We start from the raw sequence: 20,278 nt of genomic DNA, 5'->3' as shown, positions 1-20,278 counted from the left end.
GCACTGCCTCCATTGCATATACATTGTCCCCCAGGACAAAATAGGCTCGGAAACTGTTGGTTTAAATAATGTTTTACATCCCTAAAATAAACTCCCAGTGGGTACCTTTAAAAAAAAAAAAAAAAAAAAAAGCAGAGTATCCATTTGCAAACAAGAGGGAAGGCAGTGGGGGGGGTCCATGTAAGGAGAGGGATACTGCACCGGAAGATTGCTTGCTGGATTCCTCTCATTCTTCAGTCATGGGCCTTGAAACAAAGGTTTTGCTCAGTAGGAGGGTAATTTTGTGGGTAAAGTAGGGCTTTACTTGCAGAAATTGCCCTTGAGAACGTGTGTGACCGATAGGCGTGTAAAACGACGTGCACACACGCTGTATGCTCATACTTGTACATGCGTAAGGGAGAGGGCTTGGCACTGAGGCACATGCTTTTTTAATTAAAAAAAAAAAAAAGGCACATAAATTCTCTTGGCAAAACCTCATGCACTGAGGAGCTCCAAATGTCAGATGTAACTGTGTGTGCGTGCCGGGATAATTTTCAAAAGGAACTTACATGTGTAAATTCACTTTGAAAATTGATGTAACTTGCGTGCATACAATTACCCCCGGATGAACAATGATTTATTGAGTCTTTATTCACGGGGAAAAAGCTGTCTGCCAAAGTGACGGGTCCGTTTCTGGTGGATAAAATCCCAAAATGCCACCGCAGATCTTCTGCATAAAATACCCTGTCAGTTTAACCTGGTAAACTTCACAAGAGAGATGAACACCATCATTTGTATCTATAAAAGTCTTACCTAAAACTGTGCTTGGCTTATAATGGCATGTTTAATAGTATTCTTTACCTCAGAGCAATTAAATTCTTCGAAAGTTGTGTAATTAACATAACGTCACTTACTTATGAAAGGTGATTGTTGTGAGATGTTTGAGACTGACAAGTCTTAGGAAGCATGCTTTTGTATAACGTATTATTTTTTTAGCAATTTCTTGCCTTTCATAGAACATATTTAATATATAATATCTCTGGCTTTGTGTTTTGAAGTAACACAAAATGTGCATCTAAGCTGATTAATATTGCCTGTCGCCGGTCTATGCCCTGTAATTCAATTATCTGCTCATATTTCTAGTTGGCACTGGTTTTTGTGTTTTGTTCTGTCAGCCAATACTTCAGTGTTAGAGTACAGAAGAGCTGGTGCCTTCATATTTTTCTAATTTTCAGTTTGATGTTTTTAAGTCTGCAGGCCTCAGCATACCAAAAACCTATAGCAAAGGAACAGCCAAAGGAAGGGAAGGAAGCCAGTGAACCGGAGAACGCACCTGATGAGCCAGACTCCTCGACCCTGAGCCTGGCCGAAAAAATGGCCTTATTTAACAAATTGTCACAGCCAGTATCAAAAACAGTTTCCACACGGAGCAGAGGCAATATTAGGCAGAGAAGGATGAATGCCCGTTACCAAACCCAACCAGTCACGTACGTTGAAGTTGAACAGGTATGAGCCCCCAAGCATTGGTGGTTGTGATCTCAGTGGGTGAAGTGGAGGGTTTTGTGAAGAAATTCAGTAGGTAACTACTTGGACCAGCAGGTCAAATTGGCCCAAAACTGTTTGGCAGCGTGACTCTTACACTCATCCATTCCAGTGAGCAGGAATACTGCAGAAAATGTCACTGTGCTGCACGCTTGAATACAGTGAGCAGCCACAACCCCAGACGTGTTTCGCCTGGGGACTCCTGGAAATGGAGTCATTAAGTAGCTAGTGCCGCAGCAGGGCTGCTTTTAAATGCTGGCGTTGATGTCAGGTGGCAGGTTGTATGCATTTGTTATGAAATATTTGTAGTGCATTCGATTTTAGAGTTGTGTTTACCTGATCCCATAAGGTGCTTTAGAACGAATGTATGAACAGCTTATATGAGCGCAACTCCTGAAATCTCACTGAATTTTCAAAAGGTTTTACGTATGTAAATGGGCTATTGAAAATTGCTGCAATATACATGCAGATTTACGTGCATTCCTGACAGACAGATGTTTGAAAAGTCTGGGCTAGTCTAAAATTTGTATGGCTATTATAGCCTTTTCCAGGTCTTCGTCCTTCTGTGTTTTCTTTTATCCCTCTTGCTTGTATTGTTAAATGGCCCTTATGGGGGTACTTTTATAAGAGCCTGCATGAAGTTGTGGGTTTTTATACACCTGAGTGCAAGTTTGCTTTGAAAATTACCTTATGAAAATTACCTGCACAAAGTTCAACTGCTGTTTGGTGCGGAGAAGGATCTCGGGGAAATTTGTGTGTGTGTGCCTTTCAAAATTAAAGTATGCATGTGAATGAAATCCCCATCCAGATGCCTCTCTCTGACGCACTTAAAATCACAGCATGTGCATGTCGGCCAGTCAGTTTTCAGAAGGGCCATTTCTGCAGGTAAATCACTGTTTTACATGCAGAAGGCCCTTTTGAAAATTTCCTTTCCTATATCTGTCATAGTTTCTCCCCACCCCAGAGTGAGGATACCCATTGATCACTTAGAGGGTGATTTATAACAGCTTGTGTGGAAAAGTACACGTTGACTTCAAACCTAATTTTGAAAGCAGATTCATAGGTGTCTGCCATGAAAATTGGTGGTTATGAGCAGCATCCGCAGGCGTGCCACATACATATGCTCGCTTGGAAGCAGGCATAAACCGTTTGAAAAACGGAGCTATGCTTGGAAATGGTTTCCCTGCTCCGGCTCCACCCTAGGAGTGCCTCTCTTCGAGTAAGCTCGAAATCACTTCCTCACGTAGTTAAATGCCTACAACCCCCGGGGATAATTTTCAAAATAGCCCATTTACATGCGAAAAACATGTAAGCATCACTGCTTTTGGAAATGAATTTTCTTAAGGAATTCTGGAGCCTTCTTGCCGAGCTACTCTGCTTTTTCCTTCTCCGTCGCACAAGGCTGGTGTCTGACTGTAGACTCGTGGCGTTTTTCTTCTCCTAGAGTTATCTCACTTAATTTCTGCTCCCTACCAGTAAGCGGGTATTAGCTCAGCATAAAATCATAACCTCGCCTAGGGCTGCTGTACGTTTCCAGCCTTGAATCTGGTGCATTACCCTGCACTTTTGAGTAAATTTTCAAAGGTGTGTGTGTGTGTGGGTAAAATAGATATATGTGTCAGTAGCCGGTATTCGATAATATGCTATTTCATAAACATCAAAAGCATGCGTGTGTAGTTTTGGTTTTGTGCACACATTTTACTGCTGCAAAAACTTGGTGATGATTTAGGGGCGAACAGGGTCAGAAATATGTGCAGAATTTGCAATTTTATGAGAGAGAGACGCGTATAAATTAACAAATGTGTTCTTACAATTTTGCACTTGCTAATCGACTAGCGCAAATGAAGTCAGACTTATCTGTTCTCTGCAATTTTTGGGTGGGAAGCCTGGGGGAAGTGATGAAAGTCCTGGCGAGCTGGTGATTTCATGTACGTGAGCAAGAATTTTCAAAATGGTATTAGGTGACTTTTCAGAAGCTGCATGCATAAAAAATAGCACTTTCATGTGTAAAATAGCATGTACCTGAGCTAAAACCTCCAACATACGTGTGAAAATCAGGATCTGTGAGTAAATTTGCACATGTGTAAAAAAAAAAAAAAATGGGGGGGGGGGGGGGCCAGGGGCGTTCTGGGGAAGGGTCAGCATTTATGTGGGTGAGTTGGTATATTATAAACAATTTGTGCTATAATTGTGGCCCCTTACTTGTGTATATTTACTTCTGCCCAATATCAGGGGTAAGTGATTGTTAACATCTTCAAAATAAAAAAAAAAATGACTGGATGGGGAGGGGTGGGGGTGAAATTGGGGACATCTCAGGCTGAAGAACCAGGAGGGTCTTCATGACCTGCGGGTGGACTGAGAGAAGTGATAAAATAATAAAACCGCTCGGTTCATTGCTGCGCGCGTGTCAGTAAATCCTCCGGCTCACATGTGTAAAAGCCGACTCGGAGGGTGGTAATGCGTCTAAATAATGGGTTTTGGACTTATCCGGCTATGTAAGATTGCCAAATAAGTCTAGAAAAAAGTGCTACTTAGCCATATGAATTTTAAACCGCTACTTATCTGGCTATCTGATTTACCTTTCTGATAATTATAGTTGCACTATTTCTAGAAGTAAACTTCTCTTAGCAATATCTGGCTCTACAAAATGATTTATTACTTATTAATCCCTTGTATAGTTAGATTTTGATTAGAAAGCATTTAGATACTCATGCTAGAACTCTGCAGAACTAACATGGCTTATATGATGTTTTTTCGTTAGGTCTTGGATATGATCTGATTATTATTATTGTTTTTGCTTTTTGTTCTTGTGTTTCATGAGCAGTTTCAGGGTGGAAGTGGAAAGATAGCGCCCTTGTCGCCCAGCGTCGTAACGTCCATAACGACTCTCTCATCCGCGGCGTCCCCGTCGTACGCTGGGGACCTGCACGCTGTTTTGTCGCCAGCGGGTGACGTGAGAAGCCCCGGTGGCCCCAGCAAAGCCCCCTCCGTGCCCCATCCCTCGCCGGAAAAGTCAGACTTCTTTGGGAAAGGTTTTCCGAAACCGGACCTGTGGCAGCCTTCCCTGGAAGCCTCCGAAAGCACACGAGCACCCAGACTGCATGCAGTGGGAGAGGCAGAGCCCATCCCCACGCTGGAAGGCAGGAGCCGCAGGAAGCATGGGTCGTTTGAGGGAGAAACCACCTATCCTGTTCTTGGAATCACCGAAGACGAGGAAGAGGACCACGAGGAGCCCAGGCGTGTTGTGGCATGTAAGGGTGCTGTGGAGGCCCAGGCATTGTTTCAGCACGCTGAGCTGAGCGAGTGGCGAGTACCTGAAGGTATCCTGCAGGGAAAACAGGAAGTGAAAGAAACCGAGCTGCTGGAAGAAACAATTGACTCTGAGAACGCTGTAAAACGAAAGACCTCGCTGCCAGGTAAGACGCCGGTTCCTCCTGTTGTGCCATTTTCTGAAAGAAAGAGAAATAGTTTGCTTCAGCTGGCTGGCTGCATGCATATAGACAGATTCACCGAACAAGCTTCTAAGCTCTCTTTTGTGCTCCAGGAGCCAAGAGGGTGTGAGGGAGATGAGAAAAGTAAGGAGGGTTTGGGGAAAAGCACAGTGACTCGCTGAAGCTGGCTTAGGGGGGGGGGGGGGGGCCATGCAACTGCAACTGGAACTGAATTCTGCAAGCTTCAGAAATGTGCGGTGTGCCAAGTCCACCGCAGCACAGAAAAGCCCCCTCAAGTCACCATTAAAATATGCGGCACAGGCACCGTGACAAGTGACACCCCCCCCCCCCCCACACCTTCTATACAAGAAGCCTCGGAGATGATGGAGGGCCTGGGACAACAACCCATGTGTGATGATTGCGGAGCTGTATCAGATGAATGAATCTGGGCCAGTTTTACATGTATAATGCAGAGTTTACTTAGGTGGAATTAATTTCACAGTTTTAAGATCACCTGCGTTTTATTCTGTTTGCATCAGGGTATAATTTGTGCTGTTGCTCATTTTCTAGGTTTTGGGGTTGTTTTTTTTTAATTTTTATTTACATTTCCAAGGCTCAAATAAAAGTCCTGCTTTTGAGGAAGATAAGAGAATTTCCTGTTCTGCTTTGCCTGCAATATGCCAGTTGCTGTGTTGTCAAAGCAGTTACATTTAGTTTTCTAACCAACTACTTATAGGAGTTCAGGTTTATAAGATTCATATTACTTGTCAAACAAAGGTCATAAGGATATATGTCGCATGTTATAAAGCCATGAAAAAAAAGTATTGTGCTCAGGATTTGTGTGCACGTGTAGTGCTGGACCTTCTGGCAGCTCAGCTGCTTTGCCAGGTACAGGGTTAAGACGAGCCACAGGCCTGTGTGTGTGTGGAAGTATTCGTCATGCGATGATTCGGAGCACATTGTGCTAATGCTGCACTTTCCCCCCACCCCTCTCTCAATCGGCAGAGCTGGTGGAGCCCACGGCTGAACTTTTTGGCACCGCGGCCGCAAAGAGCGTGCCTCAGACTGGAGCTGTGGTATCCTGCAGGCAGCAGCAGCAGGAGCAGATCGCCGAGCAAACGGGGGAGGAACCGTGCGAGGAGCCCCCGCAGCTCCTCTCTGCTGCCCGGAGCAAGTCGGAGGAGATTCCAGAAGGCAGAGACACCCCTGACGCGTCCAGCAAGACCATGTCAATCAGAGAAAGGTAACGGCACGTCCAACACTTAAAACAGTTTGTGCAAACGGAAGCTCCCTGAGTGTAATGGTTTGCCCTGACTTACTGGGTTTTCTTATTTAGAATGTGAAGGGAAGCTGACATCCCAAAGATTTCCGTAGTATTGCTTGAGCTATTATTTTTGCCTCCTGACATGGAAAGAAAAATTCATAGCAAGAAATAAAGCTATTAATGCATATGACCTCATTAGATTATTTTTTTTTTTCTGCATTAAGCAAGGATGAAAACCTGAAATTTGATGTTGAAATGCTCCCAGAAGAATATCTGTCACTAGAAATGAACAAAATGATGTGTTGCTCTTGATGTGGTTTAGCTAATCCAGAGTAGAGTTGCTCGAAACATCTGGATACATTTAACAAAACTAATTTGGCAGCCAGTGTTCTTATGTATTTTGCATGTAACATCTATTTCCATACTTTCTGATATAGTTTCACTATGTAATTGAGCAATCGTGTGTTCCTACTTGGCTTTTTTTTTTTTTTTTTGCTGAGCGCTAAACTTAAAGTGAAGCCAATCTATAAGTACTTAGCGCCGAGGGCTTTGGGTGAAGCTGACTTGAAGACTTGCTGCGTGGGACTTTTCCAGTGTGATTAAGGAATTTATTTTGGGAAGTGAGTAGGAAGGAAAGCATTTTGAGTGTTCAAGTGCCAGCATAACACTGGCAGTCCCGTTCTGTCCCTAACGGAATCACGAGGCAGCTTTTCAGAAAGGTGATGCGCTGACGGAACACAAAACAAATATATTTTATTGGTTGCCCTAAGCCGATATTGCAGGGTTAAGCCAAAGACAGGACAGAGAGCGCGAGAAGGGGGGGGGGGGGACCCAGGTTGAGCTAATTATGCAAGGTTTTTCACTTTTTCTAAGGTTAGAAAGCTGTTAAAGCTTGGGATAGAGTTGGAAGCCATTCTTCTGTTGGAGGGAACACGTTTTCATTTCATTCCTCTTAATTTAATTTTCCATCCCGTTTTTTTGTGCAAATACTCAAAACGGGTTTCAGAAAAAGCATATACAGTTAAAGTGCAGCATATTGCAAGTGCATTTCCCGTGCAAGCAACTCCTTTTGTCTCCTGTCTGGCAGGGCAGAGCGCAACGCGTATCGAGAAGTTATAGCAGGATAAGAACCCACGCGTTCGTGTTCTCTGAGGTTTCCATACCCAGAGGATTTCTGGGGCTGTGAGGGTGCCAGGAAGTTTTCCAAGTGGTGCTGCCCTCCACCAGCAGGATCTGTCACCTGGTTCTTAGCCGCAATTCGAGTTAGGTGCCCCAGTCAAAGGAAAGGGCATTGAGCAGGGCTTCCTAGCGCAACTGTTCTGATGATGGAGAGAGAGACACTGCTACCAATGTGACTATCGCATTGTGGAAATGTATTTATAAAAACAGATATAAAAAAATATCAGGCTGTTTTTTTTTTTTTTTTTTTCTGCCACCCTTTCAGGGTTAAGGTTTTGTTGAGCTAATGAATAGGTGCTCAGTGGAGGTTCTCGCATCCGATTGTCCGGTGGCGAGAGACTCCATTATCTGAAACCATGGGAGAGCTGACTGTGCAGTTAAATGTTCTCAGTTGCATGGGGCTTGAGAAATGTGCAGCACTGTTTTCTTGCTGATAGCTTGTCCTTTTCTCACCCCGAAGAGCTGTGACAAGGTTCTTGTACCTCATGCAGAGCACAGTCTTATAATAAAGCATCTCATTCTCAAGGCACCCGATAAGCTCATGCCACTGCTAGGGTTTATACTTAGGGAATTTTATGGCCTTTACAAAATTTGCTTTACATTGTGTTTAGACAATCTGCTTGAATGTGTTTATCCTGTAGATTTTATATGCTACATATGCAAACATCAAAATGTTTTAACATAGCAGCGCACTTGACTAGCATATTTCTCCCTTCTTAGGCTGGCTCTGTTGAAGAAGAGTGGCGAGGAAGACTGGAAAAACAGACTTAACCGAAAGGAGCACAGCAAGGTGCCTGTCGCTGAGAGGACCTCACACACGCAGCAGCAAGAAATTGAGCAGTCACTTAGGAAGAAGGTAAGGGTGGCTGTGTTAGGACAGAGTGTGCGCTCTGATACCTTGCTCTGTGCGTGCAAGTGATGGTCTGAGAGACATATGCCTGACATAAGCCAGTTTCTGCTGGCTGTAGCACTAATACAGCCAGTTTCAACATAGACTTGGGGCTCATATTTACGTGAGGCCTTTTGTTAACGCAAGAACTAAGTAGGATATAGATTTTCGGTGGAATGGAATTAATGCACTGTAAATTATATACAGTGCATTAGACTTTAACATATATAAACTGTATCAGGTGTTTAAGATGCTTATATGTAATCTGCAACCAAAAATGTAGTGTGCCTGCAGTCTTGCAATTGTTAGTGTGACTGTTTTACTGGTTAATATACAGTATGGACTAAGTTAGCCTTTTGAGTCTTAAATCTAGACCAGACAGGTTTTTTTTAAAGCTGATTGTACCTCTTTAAAAAAATAAATAAATAAAAAAAGAGGCAGGCCATACATGAATGCATTCTGGAAAATTGGGAGGCATGCATATAATTATGTACAGGCGTAAGTCATCAGGGGACACGGCTGTACACCCCCATAACCCATCCAAAGATCTTTTATACAGCTTTAGGTAATAGGGCATTTCTGCAATTTACAGGCTGATACAATAAAGATGCGCGGTAAGTGGGCGCTCAGTGTTGAGCGCCTGCTTTCCTAGTGTGCGCCCAGCCACCTCTCCTGGGCACGCGATACAGCATTTAAATGAGGGTTCGCGATAAAAAGGAGGTGCTAGGAACAATTGTGCGCTCCTAGCGCCTCCTTTTTTTTTACCTTTTGCTTCCTCCAACTTAATGTCCAACTTAAGTTGCGCGACAGATGGCCTCAGCGTGCACTGAGTCACCTGAGTGTCTACATGTGGGAGATACACGTGTATTTCGCTGCTTTTAGAATACGCTCGGCTCGCGCAAGCCCTGCTTCTTCACACATCCCTAAATGTATGTGTCTGGCTTTTAAAATTCTCCTCTTATTGTATTTTTCTGTGAGCAATGCCAAAGTGGAAAGATTTGGGTATTTTGATGTCCTTTATACATCAAATGCAAGTTTCAGATTGACTGCCTTGGTTGAATGCTAAATACGTTTAAAACTGCTTTATTAGTAAACCTTTTCAAACTCCAGTTCTGAAGCTCTGTCTGGCAGCCAAAGCACTCTGAAACATACAACAAGGTATCTTCACTATATATGTATACTTGTATTCTCTATGTGGGAAATTTTAGCCATCAAACACTCAGTTTGTACCAACCAATAGGAACTACATTCAAACTTTTTTTTTTTTTTATCAATCTTGTTTAAATATCTTATAAAAAAGATGTTTATTGCAAACAGTTTAAAAATTGACAGTATACTGCTTCAGCATCATCACTCTATACAAATACATTCAACATATATATATTTTTTTTAAAGTTTACAAAATTAAAAAAAGTTATTTTGAAAAATCACACTGCATGCAGAGTAAGGCATAGATTAAAATCAAAGTCTTTTTAATTGATGACCTTGAGTCTCTTCAATGTGTACACAGATATGTGTTATGATTAAACCTTTTCAATGGGGTCCTAACAACCCACATCTACACTACACAGCGTTAAGCAAACAGCGTTAAATGAAGTCTGTTATGCAATGTTCTTTTTCAATGGCCTTTTCTTATTTCGAAAAAGCCACAATATGTGCAAAACAAGACAAGGATTCAATTCAAAGTGTTTTTTTTTGTCTCTTCAATGTTTACACGGGAAATGCATTATAATCAAATTTTTTTCAACAGAGTTCTTACCTCCAACATGTACGCTCCAGAGCGTTAGAGAAAGATTCAAAATCTTTATCTTATTCATTGGCCAATCATCTCTCTTCACGAAATTTACATGCAAATCCTGGGGCCGATGCAATAAAGGTGCGTAGAAAGCGGGAGCTGAACAGTCAGCGCCCGCTCTCTTAACTGGCGCATGCAATATTTAAACTAGGGGGTCGCGTTAGCAAGGATGCGCTAGGAATCTAGTGCATCCTTGCTAACACGAACCCAGACTGACTGCCGTACGCCGGTCACGAAAACAGACGCCGGTAAAACTGGCAAATATCCTGCACAGACAGCCGGAGCGGTGGGGGGGTGCGCTCGCAGCACCACCTGATCACCCCCCCCCCCCTCCCGCTCGGGAGGAAGAGGCGGAGGGGAGGGACTGAACTCTCCTCCTGCAGTGCAGCGCATCGGGACTGGAGGAAGTTCGCCGCTCGGACTGCCAGGGAGGGATCGGATCTTGCCACGAAGGTCGCCGGGGTCTCGCGCAGCATGGAGGAGGCGAAGGACGAACTGGGCTGGCTGCGCAATGGAGAGAGGAGAATGTTTGATCGCTGAAAACCAACCCTTAGTTTATCAGCATCAGTTTTCCTGGCTGTCCGCCGCTAAGGAAAACGGACGCTGATAAACTTGGCATTGGTTTTTAGCGGTCACGAAAACGGTTATGCACGTTAATGGTGCGCTCGGCTCAGCGCACCATATTGCATCGGCCCCAGTGTTTTGTGGCAGAGGGCTTTGGCTAACCACCTCGGGTCCCCAGTATTCTGGATGAGGTTGGGGGAGAGGGTGGCATTCTGCAAGAGACAAAATAGATGTCCCAAGTGACTTCAGAGCCAGGATTTAAAGCTAACAAGTCTTCCCTAGCTGAATTCCAGGATTGGTAGTTTTTCAGGAGCACTAGATGTAATCTCAGAAAGAATCCTTGCATGGGGTTTGCAGTGTGTGTGTGTGTGTGTCTGTGTGAGAGAGATCGGATGCATTACTTTTGGAACCAGCTTCAGAAACGCTTTCATGTCTGTGCATGAATTGGATGATCTAGGTATGTGGTGAAGGCGAGCACAAGATACCTAGCTCTGGTGGCGATCAGCAGTTTGCACTGATACCATTATTATAAGTGTGCAAGGCTCTCAGGCTTAAAACTACTTGGAAGAGGTTAAAGGTCACCTGCATCCCACTGGTTTCAGTGGCTTACGGTTTTCAAACGGATTCACAAATTCTCTGACTCCTTAAAAGGAAAGTAGCCAGAGGCTTTTTTTTTTTTTCTTCTTCCTGTAGCAAAATTACATTTTCTGCAGATAAGACAAGGAACTTTGACAGTTCAATATGCCTCAGCTGGATTAATTTGTAAAACTCCTGAGCCCAGCATTCCTATCTATGCTGTTATGATTATAATAATTGTCATCTTTGTTGATTTCACACACGCATACCATGACAATGTTGTTGCATGAAATAGTTTTGCATGAACTCAGAACGATGGTCAAGGATGATGTAAAGGAAAGAAAAGATAGTGAGTGTGTGTGTAGGTGACTTCTGCCGAGGTAATGTTCCAGCTTGAGCTCCTAGGGTACGCCAGCTGCATGTGTCCGACTGTCTGCGTCTGCATGCTTGCAATTCTAACCAGACATGAAGCACTCGCTCCTGCAATGTGTAGGCGCTGTTTTAACTGACCACACCTTTCCAGCATTTGGCAATGTTTCCTATTTGTTTTAACCTGTAGGAAGAAGGAGGAATTAAAGATGATAATGACATGTCTAATCAGCTATGGGTAAGCCTTTTACTGTGCAATGTAGGCTATAGATACCGTGTTCTGGGGGCTTTTTTTTGTTGTTGTTTGTTTTATTTCTAGTTCTGGAAGAGATCCCCCAGGTCTGCTTGGTTTATTTTAAAACTGCTGCATCCTTTTTCCATAGAGTATCTTCTGTGTTCCAGACTAAAGGCTGTACTTAGATTTCAGTGGTGGTACCAGATCAGTTTATCCCTGCAGTGGTGGGGGAGGGGAAGAGCGATGGTTGCCGCTACAGTGATGAAGGCTGCCGGGCCTTACCTGCGGCATTGTTGGGTGTACCATGGCGGAGGTGCCGCTCCAGCCTTAGGACTGACAAAAGGGGGTGCCAGGCAGCCCAGGCAGGACCATCTTGGGAGGGGCAAGGATGGCAGAGACCCCACTTGAGAGCAATGGGAAGAGGGTGAAGAACAGGTTTTTGGCTTTTTTTTTTTCTGGCTATTGTTGCACAGTAAAAAAAAAAAAAATTAAATACGGTGCTTGAAGTTTGATCCTTCCAGACCATTTGACTCTGAACTTCCTGTCTGAGATCAGCTCCTCTCGAGCTTGATCTTGAATTTTCACTAAATAACTTTTTGGGATAAAAAGGAAAATCACTTTTATAACTTGTAAACTGAAGGGAGCAGCCATGAGACTCATTGTTACTAACATGTTTCCATCATCGGATGCATATCTTAGTAACCTGGAATGACTAGAAAGTGAAAAAATTAAATTGTTTAAAAAAAAAAAACCCAAAACCCTTGATGAGATAGCAAAAAAAAAATTGAGCATGATGTCATCGTTGAATTATTGCACGAAATGCATTTGGCTGCCTGCAAGTGGCACGTTTTCAGCATGAAACGTTTTCCAGTGGGGAGATCTGGTGGATGCATGTTTTAGGGTTCCACCTGCAGTATTAAAGCCCCCAGTTCTTTGCAGTGACAGACTCTGTACTTTCACCCCCCTAATGATCTTGCATTGCCTTTGCACCTGTCTCTAGGAACCTGTCTATGCTTCTACTTATTCTCCTGCTATTCCTGCTGCCCATAAATGCCAGTGTTTTGTACCCATTAATCAGGTGAGGAAAAGCATGCAACAGTTTCCCTGGCCTCACTGCAGCTCTGATTTAGTTCTAGCGCTCACCTGCCACCAGCTATTAACCATTATCCACATTTACCATGGTACTTAGGAGAAGCCGATCTGTAGAAACGCCCAGCCCTAAAGATGGTGATACCTTGTTGCTAGCAAAGTTGGTTTCTTAACTGCTTTTCATTTGAGGAAAGCCACTTAAATGGAAATTTGGAATAAGCACTTAATGAATGTTTTTATTGCATGCCGCCTCAAGCTATGGATGATGTGCGGCCCACGGATTTTTAAAATAAATGGGTGTGGAAGGTTTAGTGTTGGATATTAATACACTCTAGCTGCATAACATTACAGACCTTTTGATTTGTAACACTACCTGTCACTAGATGTGCTGCTGTACAAAAGATTTAAGAGTTATTCTTGGATCTCTTTTCTCAGACCTGCGCACTGGGTCTCTCCCTCCCTTGCCCTGAGCAAGTTTTAATTTTTGTTGAATCAGGAATTCCAAAGATAATTCTGTAACGCCTACTGCAGGGGCATTCAAGTTTGGTCCTCAAGGACCTAAGACGGGTGAAGATATTCATAATGAATGTTTGGCATGCATGTTTGGTCGGAGATTCAGGAAAGACTGGCTTATTTTGGTCGCTCTGAACACCAGACCTGCTTGGTGACCTTTGGGGAGGGCCGCTGTGAATGTCCCTGTCTTAGAGATTATAAAAGAGACTAATGGGACACTGGAAATCCTCAAAGACATTCCTCATCTCCCGAGTTGCCGCTGCCCTCGCCTGTCACCAGGTCGCCCAGAGGCATTTTCCCGCATTGCTGCTTTCTTTTTAAAAAAAAAAAAAAAAAGAAAAAGCATTTTTGCTTGCTTAGAGCTTTGGGATTTGCTACTGATCCTGCCTTAGTTCTCTTCCTTGCTTTCTCTGCCTTATCTGCTACTTTTTTCTGTTTCTTTGCCTTTTAAGATGGGCGATCCTAGTGTGAGAGAAGCGAGTCCCTTGATCTGTGACGAGCGTCATCCCTGGAGATGGAAGGTGAAATGTCCTCCAGACATTGTACTTGCTCAGCCCCCTGGGCGAGCGGGCCAGGAAAAAGAATGCACTTCCCTGGGGCTGTAAAGGATATTTGAATTTGAATCATTAAGAGTAAGATTTAGATGCCAGAATAAAAAGCCACACAAGGTCTGCAGTGAATGATTTCTCTAATTCTCAGGACAAATGATTTTTGAAAGTATATATATATAAAAAAAAAAAATTGGAGGGAGGGTTGTGCAGATCTGATCAATTTGTTTTGGATTGGGTTCCCAGAGAATTAGATCAGGGTAAGAGCTGGATAGCAGCAAAGCTTTTAATACTGTTCCTCATAGGAGCAGCTTGGTGATGGGCCCCAGGGAGGTGGATTTAATTAATAACTGGCTTGGTGATAGACAGCAGAGGATAGCAGTAAATGCAATTCACTTTAAGGAAAGAAGGGTGATCGGTGGAGTGGGTCCAGGGATCAGTCCTGGGGCTGGTACTGCTCAGTGTCTTTGCATGGGATACTGCAGAGGGGTCAGGGAAATGTTATCATTTTTTTAGGGATGTGTGTTTTGGGTGGAGGGTTCGGGATGTGTTTTATTTAATGTTTATTTTGGTTTGGTTTGTTTGCTGAACCAAAATCCTCTTCTTCTCTTCCCCCCCCCCCCCCCCTACCATCCTGGCCCCTGTTCACCTTATCAGGGGGATCCCAAGGCAGAAGGGGCAGGAGCAAGCCCCAGTCGTGCCTTCCCCACCGGCTGCGATTGAAAAATGGTGCCAGCCTGAGCTAAGTTGTGCTTGGGCCATTTATAAATCGCAGCAGGCGGGCCAGGAGTGACTGGGGCTCGCTCCAGCCCCTTCCTCTTTTGGAAACTCCTGATGGGGTAGGTAGGTGAGGGAATGGGTCGGTAAATAGTGTCTTCTGTTTGTTATCTCATGCTGTTTCCCTAAATTTAAAAGCTGAATATTTTTGGGAATGAGACCATTTTCGGTTTGTTCCATTCAGAAGGAACCAAAAATTGATTCATTTGTCTCGTTCTACCCATTCGGGTACAACTAATGCACATCCCTAGTCTTTCTGTAGTTAACACTAAGGTTTTCAGCAGTCAGCTTCCCTGAGGAAATAAGCAGAATGAGATGAGATCTAAGAAAGCTCAACGTGGTTGAGTGTTTTGCAGTTAAAATTAAGTGAAAAAAAGAGTGCAGAATCATGCATTTGAGGTGCAGTAATCAAACGGAGCAGTACACGTGATGGAGGGTGAGGATACTCATGTGCATCAACCCAATGAGAAACCTTAGCGTGAATTATGTCGAGTGACCTTGAAGAGTGATAAGGTGAACAGAACCTAAGGAATGCTAATGTGTATATAGAGGGGCATAACCAGTCAAGAAAAAGAAGTGATAAAAGCCCCTGTAGAGGTCATCTACACTATTGTCCAGTTCTGGAGGCTGTACCTCTGAAAGGATAGACTGGATGGAGGCAATCCAGAGAGAAGCTACCAAAATGGAGAGGGGCCTGCACCATGGGGTGAGGCTCCAAGGGGATTGACTGGGGAACAATTTATGAAATATTTCTTTCACAGAAATGATAGTGGATGCATGGAATGCCCCCCAACCAGAGGTAACAGAGACAAAAACAAGAAAGCATGGGATAAGCTCAGACGATATTTGTAAAGAACTGAAAGGAAGGCCAGAGTTCAGCAACAAAATTGGGAAGATGTGATTGACTTTTGGTCCTTTTCTGCCCTCATATTCTTTGTTTCTATGTTCCATAGTCTACTGTGCATGGGCAGTTAAAGCTCACATGGCCATTTTAATATATTTATATATGCAAAACCAAATTGCACAAAGGAGCAGCTCAATTTTAATAATTGCCAATAAGAAAAAGAGCTAATAATAAACAGAGGTCCTTGATATATAAAAGAAATAGCTAGGTTGCCTTTACAGAATTAAGTATTGATACACAATCTTAAGGGAGCACAAAATACTATAGCAAGACTCGGCTTGCATCTCAGCACTTTGACCCTGTCTTCTCCATTCACTCCGTTTCATTTTGCATTAAATTTGGTTTTCTCTCTGGAACAATGCTCCAGAACGCCTTTATCACCCTGTTTATTCTCTCTGAATTCTGCAAGTACTTTAGTCTCTGTCCCTTTTTTTTTCCCCTCCTAACCCTCTCCTGCCTGCTTCTCCTCTCGCTGTCCTTCTGGTGCTATTCTTTTCTCAAGTTTCTATCTCACCTAAGAGCACAGTACTGCCAGGAGAGCATGCACTGAAAGCCTCCGCTGGCTCCCTTGGCACCGAGGCTATTTGCTGCTTCGCATCTTTGCATCTTGGCTTTCGCTGTCGTGCTTTGCTTAGCTTTGCAAGCATTTCAGAATAGGACCCTGTTGTCTTCTGTGCCCACTTGTTTCTTCATGTTCCTTACTTATATGACATAGGATACATGTATGCCTATACTTATGCAGTTTTAAATGAAACATAACAACATAGAAATGACGGCAGAAGAAGACCAAACGGTCCATCCAGTCTGCCCAGCAAGCTTTCACTTTTTCTTTCCCCATACTTATGTTACTCTTGTCCCTTGTAAGTGACTTTTTTTTTCTATTTCCCTTCCACCCCCGCCATGGATCTATTTCCCTTCCTATTTTCTCCAGTTAGCCGCATGCTCAGCTATCTCATTTTTTTTACCCTTCCAGAGTAAGTGAGAGCAAAGCCAAATTTAATGTATGATGTGACTCCTCATTAATATGGGGTTAGGCTGACAAGATAAGTAATGGTTAACTTGAAAGATTCCTGTTCCAAAACTCTGAGAGATGCTTTTACTTGCATCCAAGAAGCATCACTCTGGGCTGGCCATGTGGCTTGTAGTGCAGAAGACTCTGTCTCCTGTCCAAGGCCAGCAGAGCTCAAGCACACTGTGACGTGCTCAAACTGAAGGAGGGGAAGGATTTCGCTATGCGGTGACCCTCACAGGCAGTATCTCAGAAAAGAATCCCCCCCACGGCTGTAGGCCAAGATTTCCTTTCAGCCAGGTATGCCGGTTTTAGAAGGTGTATTTATAAAAGATGAAAATAAGGAAATTAAAATAAAAAAAACACCACCACATAGCAATGACTGGGTCTCTGAATCTCGTAGATTTCACCCATAGTACAATGGGTGTTTCAAAGTATAGAATTAAAGTTGTGTTATGCTCTATGTGCAGTGGGTTAAAGTATTTTCATATACGGTATATGTTCCGTTTGCTTTCAGCGGGAGTGAGTTTGTGTATTTTTGTCTAATATTCACACAGTTTTGTTTTTTGGTTTTTTTTTTTATTATCTCAGGCAGTTTGGAAAGTGGAGCATTTTGCCCATTTTCCTCATTTTTTAGACTTTGAGGAAATTAGCTGTAAAGTTCCTAGTCCATTTTGAATTTCTTTGATTAGCACCCCCGGGAGTACCAATGCCCAGTCTTTTTGTCAGCGGGTTACGTAGGTGCTGGTGTAGTGACTGGCCTCCGACTCTGAGACACTAAACTGCCACTGGGACAAAAAAAAAAAAGCCTGGGGGCCCTGGCCTGTACAGAGGATGAAGGAAGAGAAACATGACCAGAAATAGATTTAAATAAATGCTACATAGTGGAAAGGGAGGGAGAGTGGTGGTGAAGGAGGGCAAGTGGGAAGAGAGGAAGGAAATCTAGGAGACAAAGGAAAACGAGGAGGCATGCAGCGTTTTCTGGGACACGAGCGTGCCAGGAGTCGCCCTTCATGCAGGTGGGCTCCAACAACAAGGTGGCTCTCTTCTTTTTTTCCTTCTTCTTTCTTCTGTTTGTTGACAGCATCTAGCTGCATGAGTGCCAATAGGGTAATAATTTTGTGGCACTACAATATGTACTAGAAAACACTGGTGGGTTAGCAAGGGGCAGGGAATTCAATCTCAGGATGAGCAAGTCTGGCACTTGTACACTGTGTGGCTACTATAATTGGACCTGAACCTCTGTGCCCCGTTTCTTTCTTACAGCTAAGATGTTTGCTTATCCAGTTAAACTTTGGTACATTGAGAGAGAGGGCGATAAAAGGGAATGCCCAAGATCACATTGATTCCAGCACTAAGAGGACGAGATTTTAAACCACGAGGTGCAGAAGCTCTCCTGGTTTTGTAGCCCACTACTTTCTAGCCACGAGAGCACACCTCCTCTTGTTTTGCTACAGTTTGTGATGCACTCATTGTAGCAGTGAAGCCAGACTTGGCTACTGTATGCCATTTAAAAAGTATAAGCGACTCCATGTTTTTTTGTTTTTACCGTAGTATCAGAGCCACTCTGAGGCCCCTGAAGGGACATATCTCCCAAGTCGCAGGTCGCTGATAACATTCGCTTCTATTCTGGGTTTGTTTTCTGGCGCACGGGTGACTGACTCGCCGCTAATCTGATTCTGAGGTTTTTCTCTCAGGGAAGTTCTGAGCAGAGCATCTTCCTCCCCACCCTGCGTGTAAATAGAAAGCAGAGGATTGCTTCCTGCCAATTTACGGAGCTGCAGCTTGAAAAACAAAGCAGCACAAGCGAGCAAGCGTGTAGGCCAGGCAGGGCACGGTGGGAATTCTCACAGCTCCTGGAAAGAACAAAAGGATTCAGAGTTTGGCGGTGCTGCCCAAAATGATCCCCATCCCACGAAAAAGGCAGCTGATTGAGCATGCATTCAGGGGGGGGGTTTACAGTAAGAGAACCGGTCGGTGAACTAGTAAAAAACAAAACAAAAAAAAAAAAAATGTGGCCCTGCAGTTCAGATGTCTTTTGGAGTCTGTGGCACAGCTAGGAATTTTGGGAACCTATGGGAAAATGTAACACCGTACGAGCAGTTCAACTGGATAGTGGAAGGACATGCTAGTACTCCCTTGAGAAAAGACCTCAGCTTTTAAAGGGTCATTTTTATGAGCCTTTAAGTTGATTTGCACTGGGTAGGCCCTGTTCCATTCAAGGAAAGTGAAGCTCAGGGAAAGCAGGAGCCTCAAGTTTCACCTCCGCAGTGGGAATGACTAAATGATGGGAAAATACCCACTGGGGCTTTAGATTTGCCTGTAGGGGTTTACACACTAGCGTGTTAACTGCTTTTTTTTTTTATTTCTTACCCTTTTTAAATCTTGTGGAAAGTGTTTTCTGGGTGCTTTATTAAACAGTACTAAGGCTTTAACCGTCTCTTTGCCTTCTTTCTAAACAGAGGACAGCAGATATCCATGAGAGCCACATGACTATTGAGGAGAGAAAGCAGCTGATTACGGTTAGGGAAGAGGCTTGGAAAATGAAGGGTAGAGGAGCAGCCAACGATTCCACCCAGTTCACCGTTGCTGGGCGAATGGTAAAGAAAGGTCTGTAGAAAAATCGAGTGATTTGTCTGTTTTCACGGGACAGCTCTGCGTTGCTCTACACAAGCCACGTCCACCTAGATTAAATAGTGAAGCACAAGGGCAATCCTGATGTGCTCAGCCGTGTGGGCCTAGCTACACTGGCAGCAAAATGAGTCGCCCAAGTGGGAGATTGACATTTCTGGAAAGGACCAAACTAGTGAGTTTTCAGCCACCACCTGGAGTGGAACACAGCCTTTGTGTGTCTGCACGGGGAACCAGTTAAAAAAAGAAAAGGTATGGGGAAAAAAAAAAACTAGAACAATGAGCAGAGGGAGTCTGAGGCCCAGTTGGTTGAGTGCATTTATATAAAGTCAGATGGTGAGAATGCATGGAATGAAGATTAAAGCACTTAACCAAACAAAACTACATACCTTTATATTGGACTAATGTAATACATCTCCTGACTAGAATTTGGGAGCTACCGTAATACTCCCTTCCTGAGGTCAGAATGAAATGAGCAAAAGAGGGCGTACCTAAAATATAATTAAATCATAAAAGAATTTCCACTGATGGTGGGAAGGACAGGGGTTTGATGATGTCAGAAGATAACAGGCAGTATACATTTTATGGATCATAAAGCGTTAAGAAACACTAGGGTTTGAGTCCTTTTTTTTTTTGTCAGTTCTGAAGTGTCTAATTATTTTAACTTCAAAAGTCTTACATTCCTGGATTGCTCTAACCTTTTCCTTATTTATCCTAATCATAAGATCAATGGTGTGGTGATTTGGTTCCAAAAAGTATTTCCCACAGAGGTGTCACCTTGGTCCTCTTTGTGGTGTTTGATCTTCTGTCTGTTTGAATTGGCTCTGGCCTTTAATGCTTGGCCTGTCTCACCAATGTAGCATCCTGCTTCTCATTTTCTGCACTGAATAATATACGCCACATTGGAGGAGGAGGAGCATGAGTAGGATCCCCTTGTGCTGAGTGTCTTTCCCACGTGGGTGACTGTGGGGTGTGCTGGCATAA

At 43.6% G+C, this 20,278-nt stretch overlaps 1 protein-coding gene across 12 annotated transcripts in view; it reads left to right on the top strand.

Moving 5' to 3' along the window:
• Positions 1-20,278, top strand: part of SVIL (supervillin) — a 348,412-nt gene that overhangs the window by 239,473 nt on the left and 88,661 nt on the right. For 7 of the 12 annotated variants that reach the window (XM_029588612.1, XM_029588613.1, XM_029588603.1 and 4 more), the window contains 8 exons: positions 1,230-1,485; positions 4,346-4,937; positions 5,958-6,195; positions 8,116-8,251; positions 11,779-11,826; positions 12,824-12,901; positions 13,878-13,946; positions 19,126-19,273. In XM_029588612.1, the coding sequence (XP_029444472.1) occupies positions 1,230-1,485; positions 4,346-4,937; positions 5,958-6,195; positions 8,116-8,251; positions 11,779-11,826; positions 12,824-12,901; positions 13,878-13,946; positions 19,126-19,273 (1,565 nt within the window). The remainder of the gene's footprint in view (positions 1-1,229; positions 1,486-4,345; positions 4,938-5,957; positions 6,196-8,115; positions 8,252-11,778; positions 11,827-12,823; positions 12,902-13,877; positions 13,947-19,125; positions 19,274-20,278) is intronic. The other 5 variants (XM_029588606.1, XM_029588607.1, XM_029588609.1 and 2 more) reach the window with 5 other exon arrangements.

Source organism: Rhinatrema bivittatum, chromosome 2 (genome assembly GCF_901001135.1).
Source record: "Rhinatrema bivittatum chromosome 2, aRhiBiv1.1, whole genome shotgun sequence".
Lineage (NCBI taxonomy): Eukaryota > Metazoa > Chordata > Amphibia > Gymnophiona > Rhinatrematidae > Rhinatrema > Rhinatrema bivittatum.
Note: the sequence above shows the minus strand (reverse complement) of the source record. Positions and strands in the feature narration are given on the sequence as shown.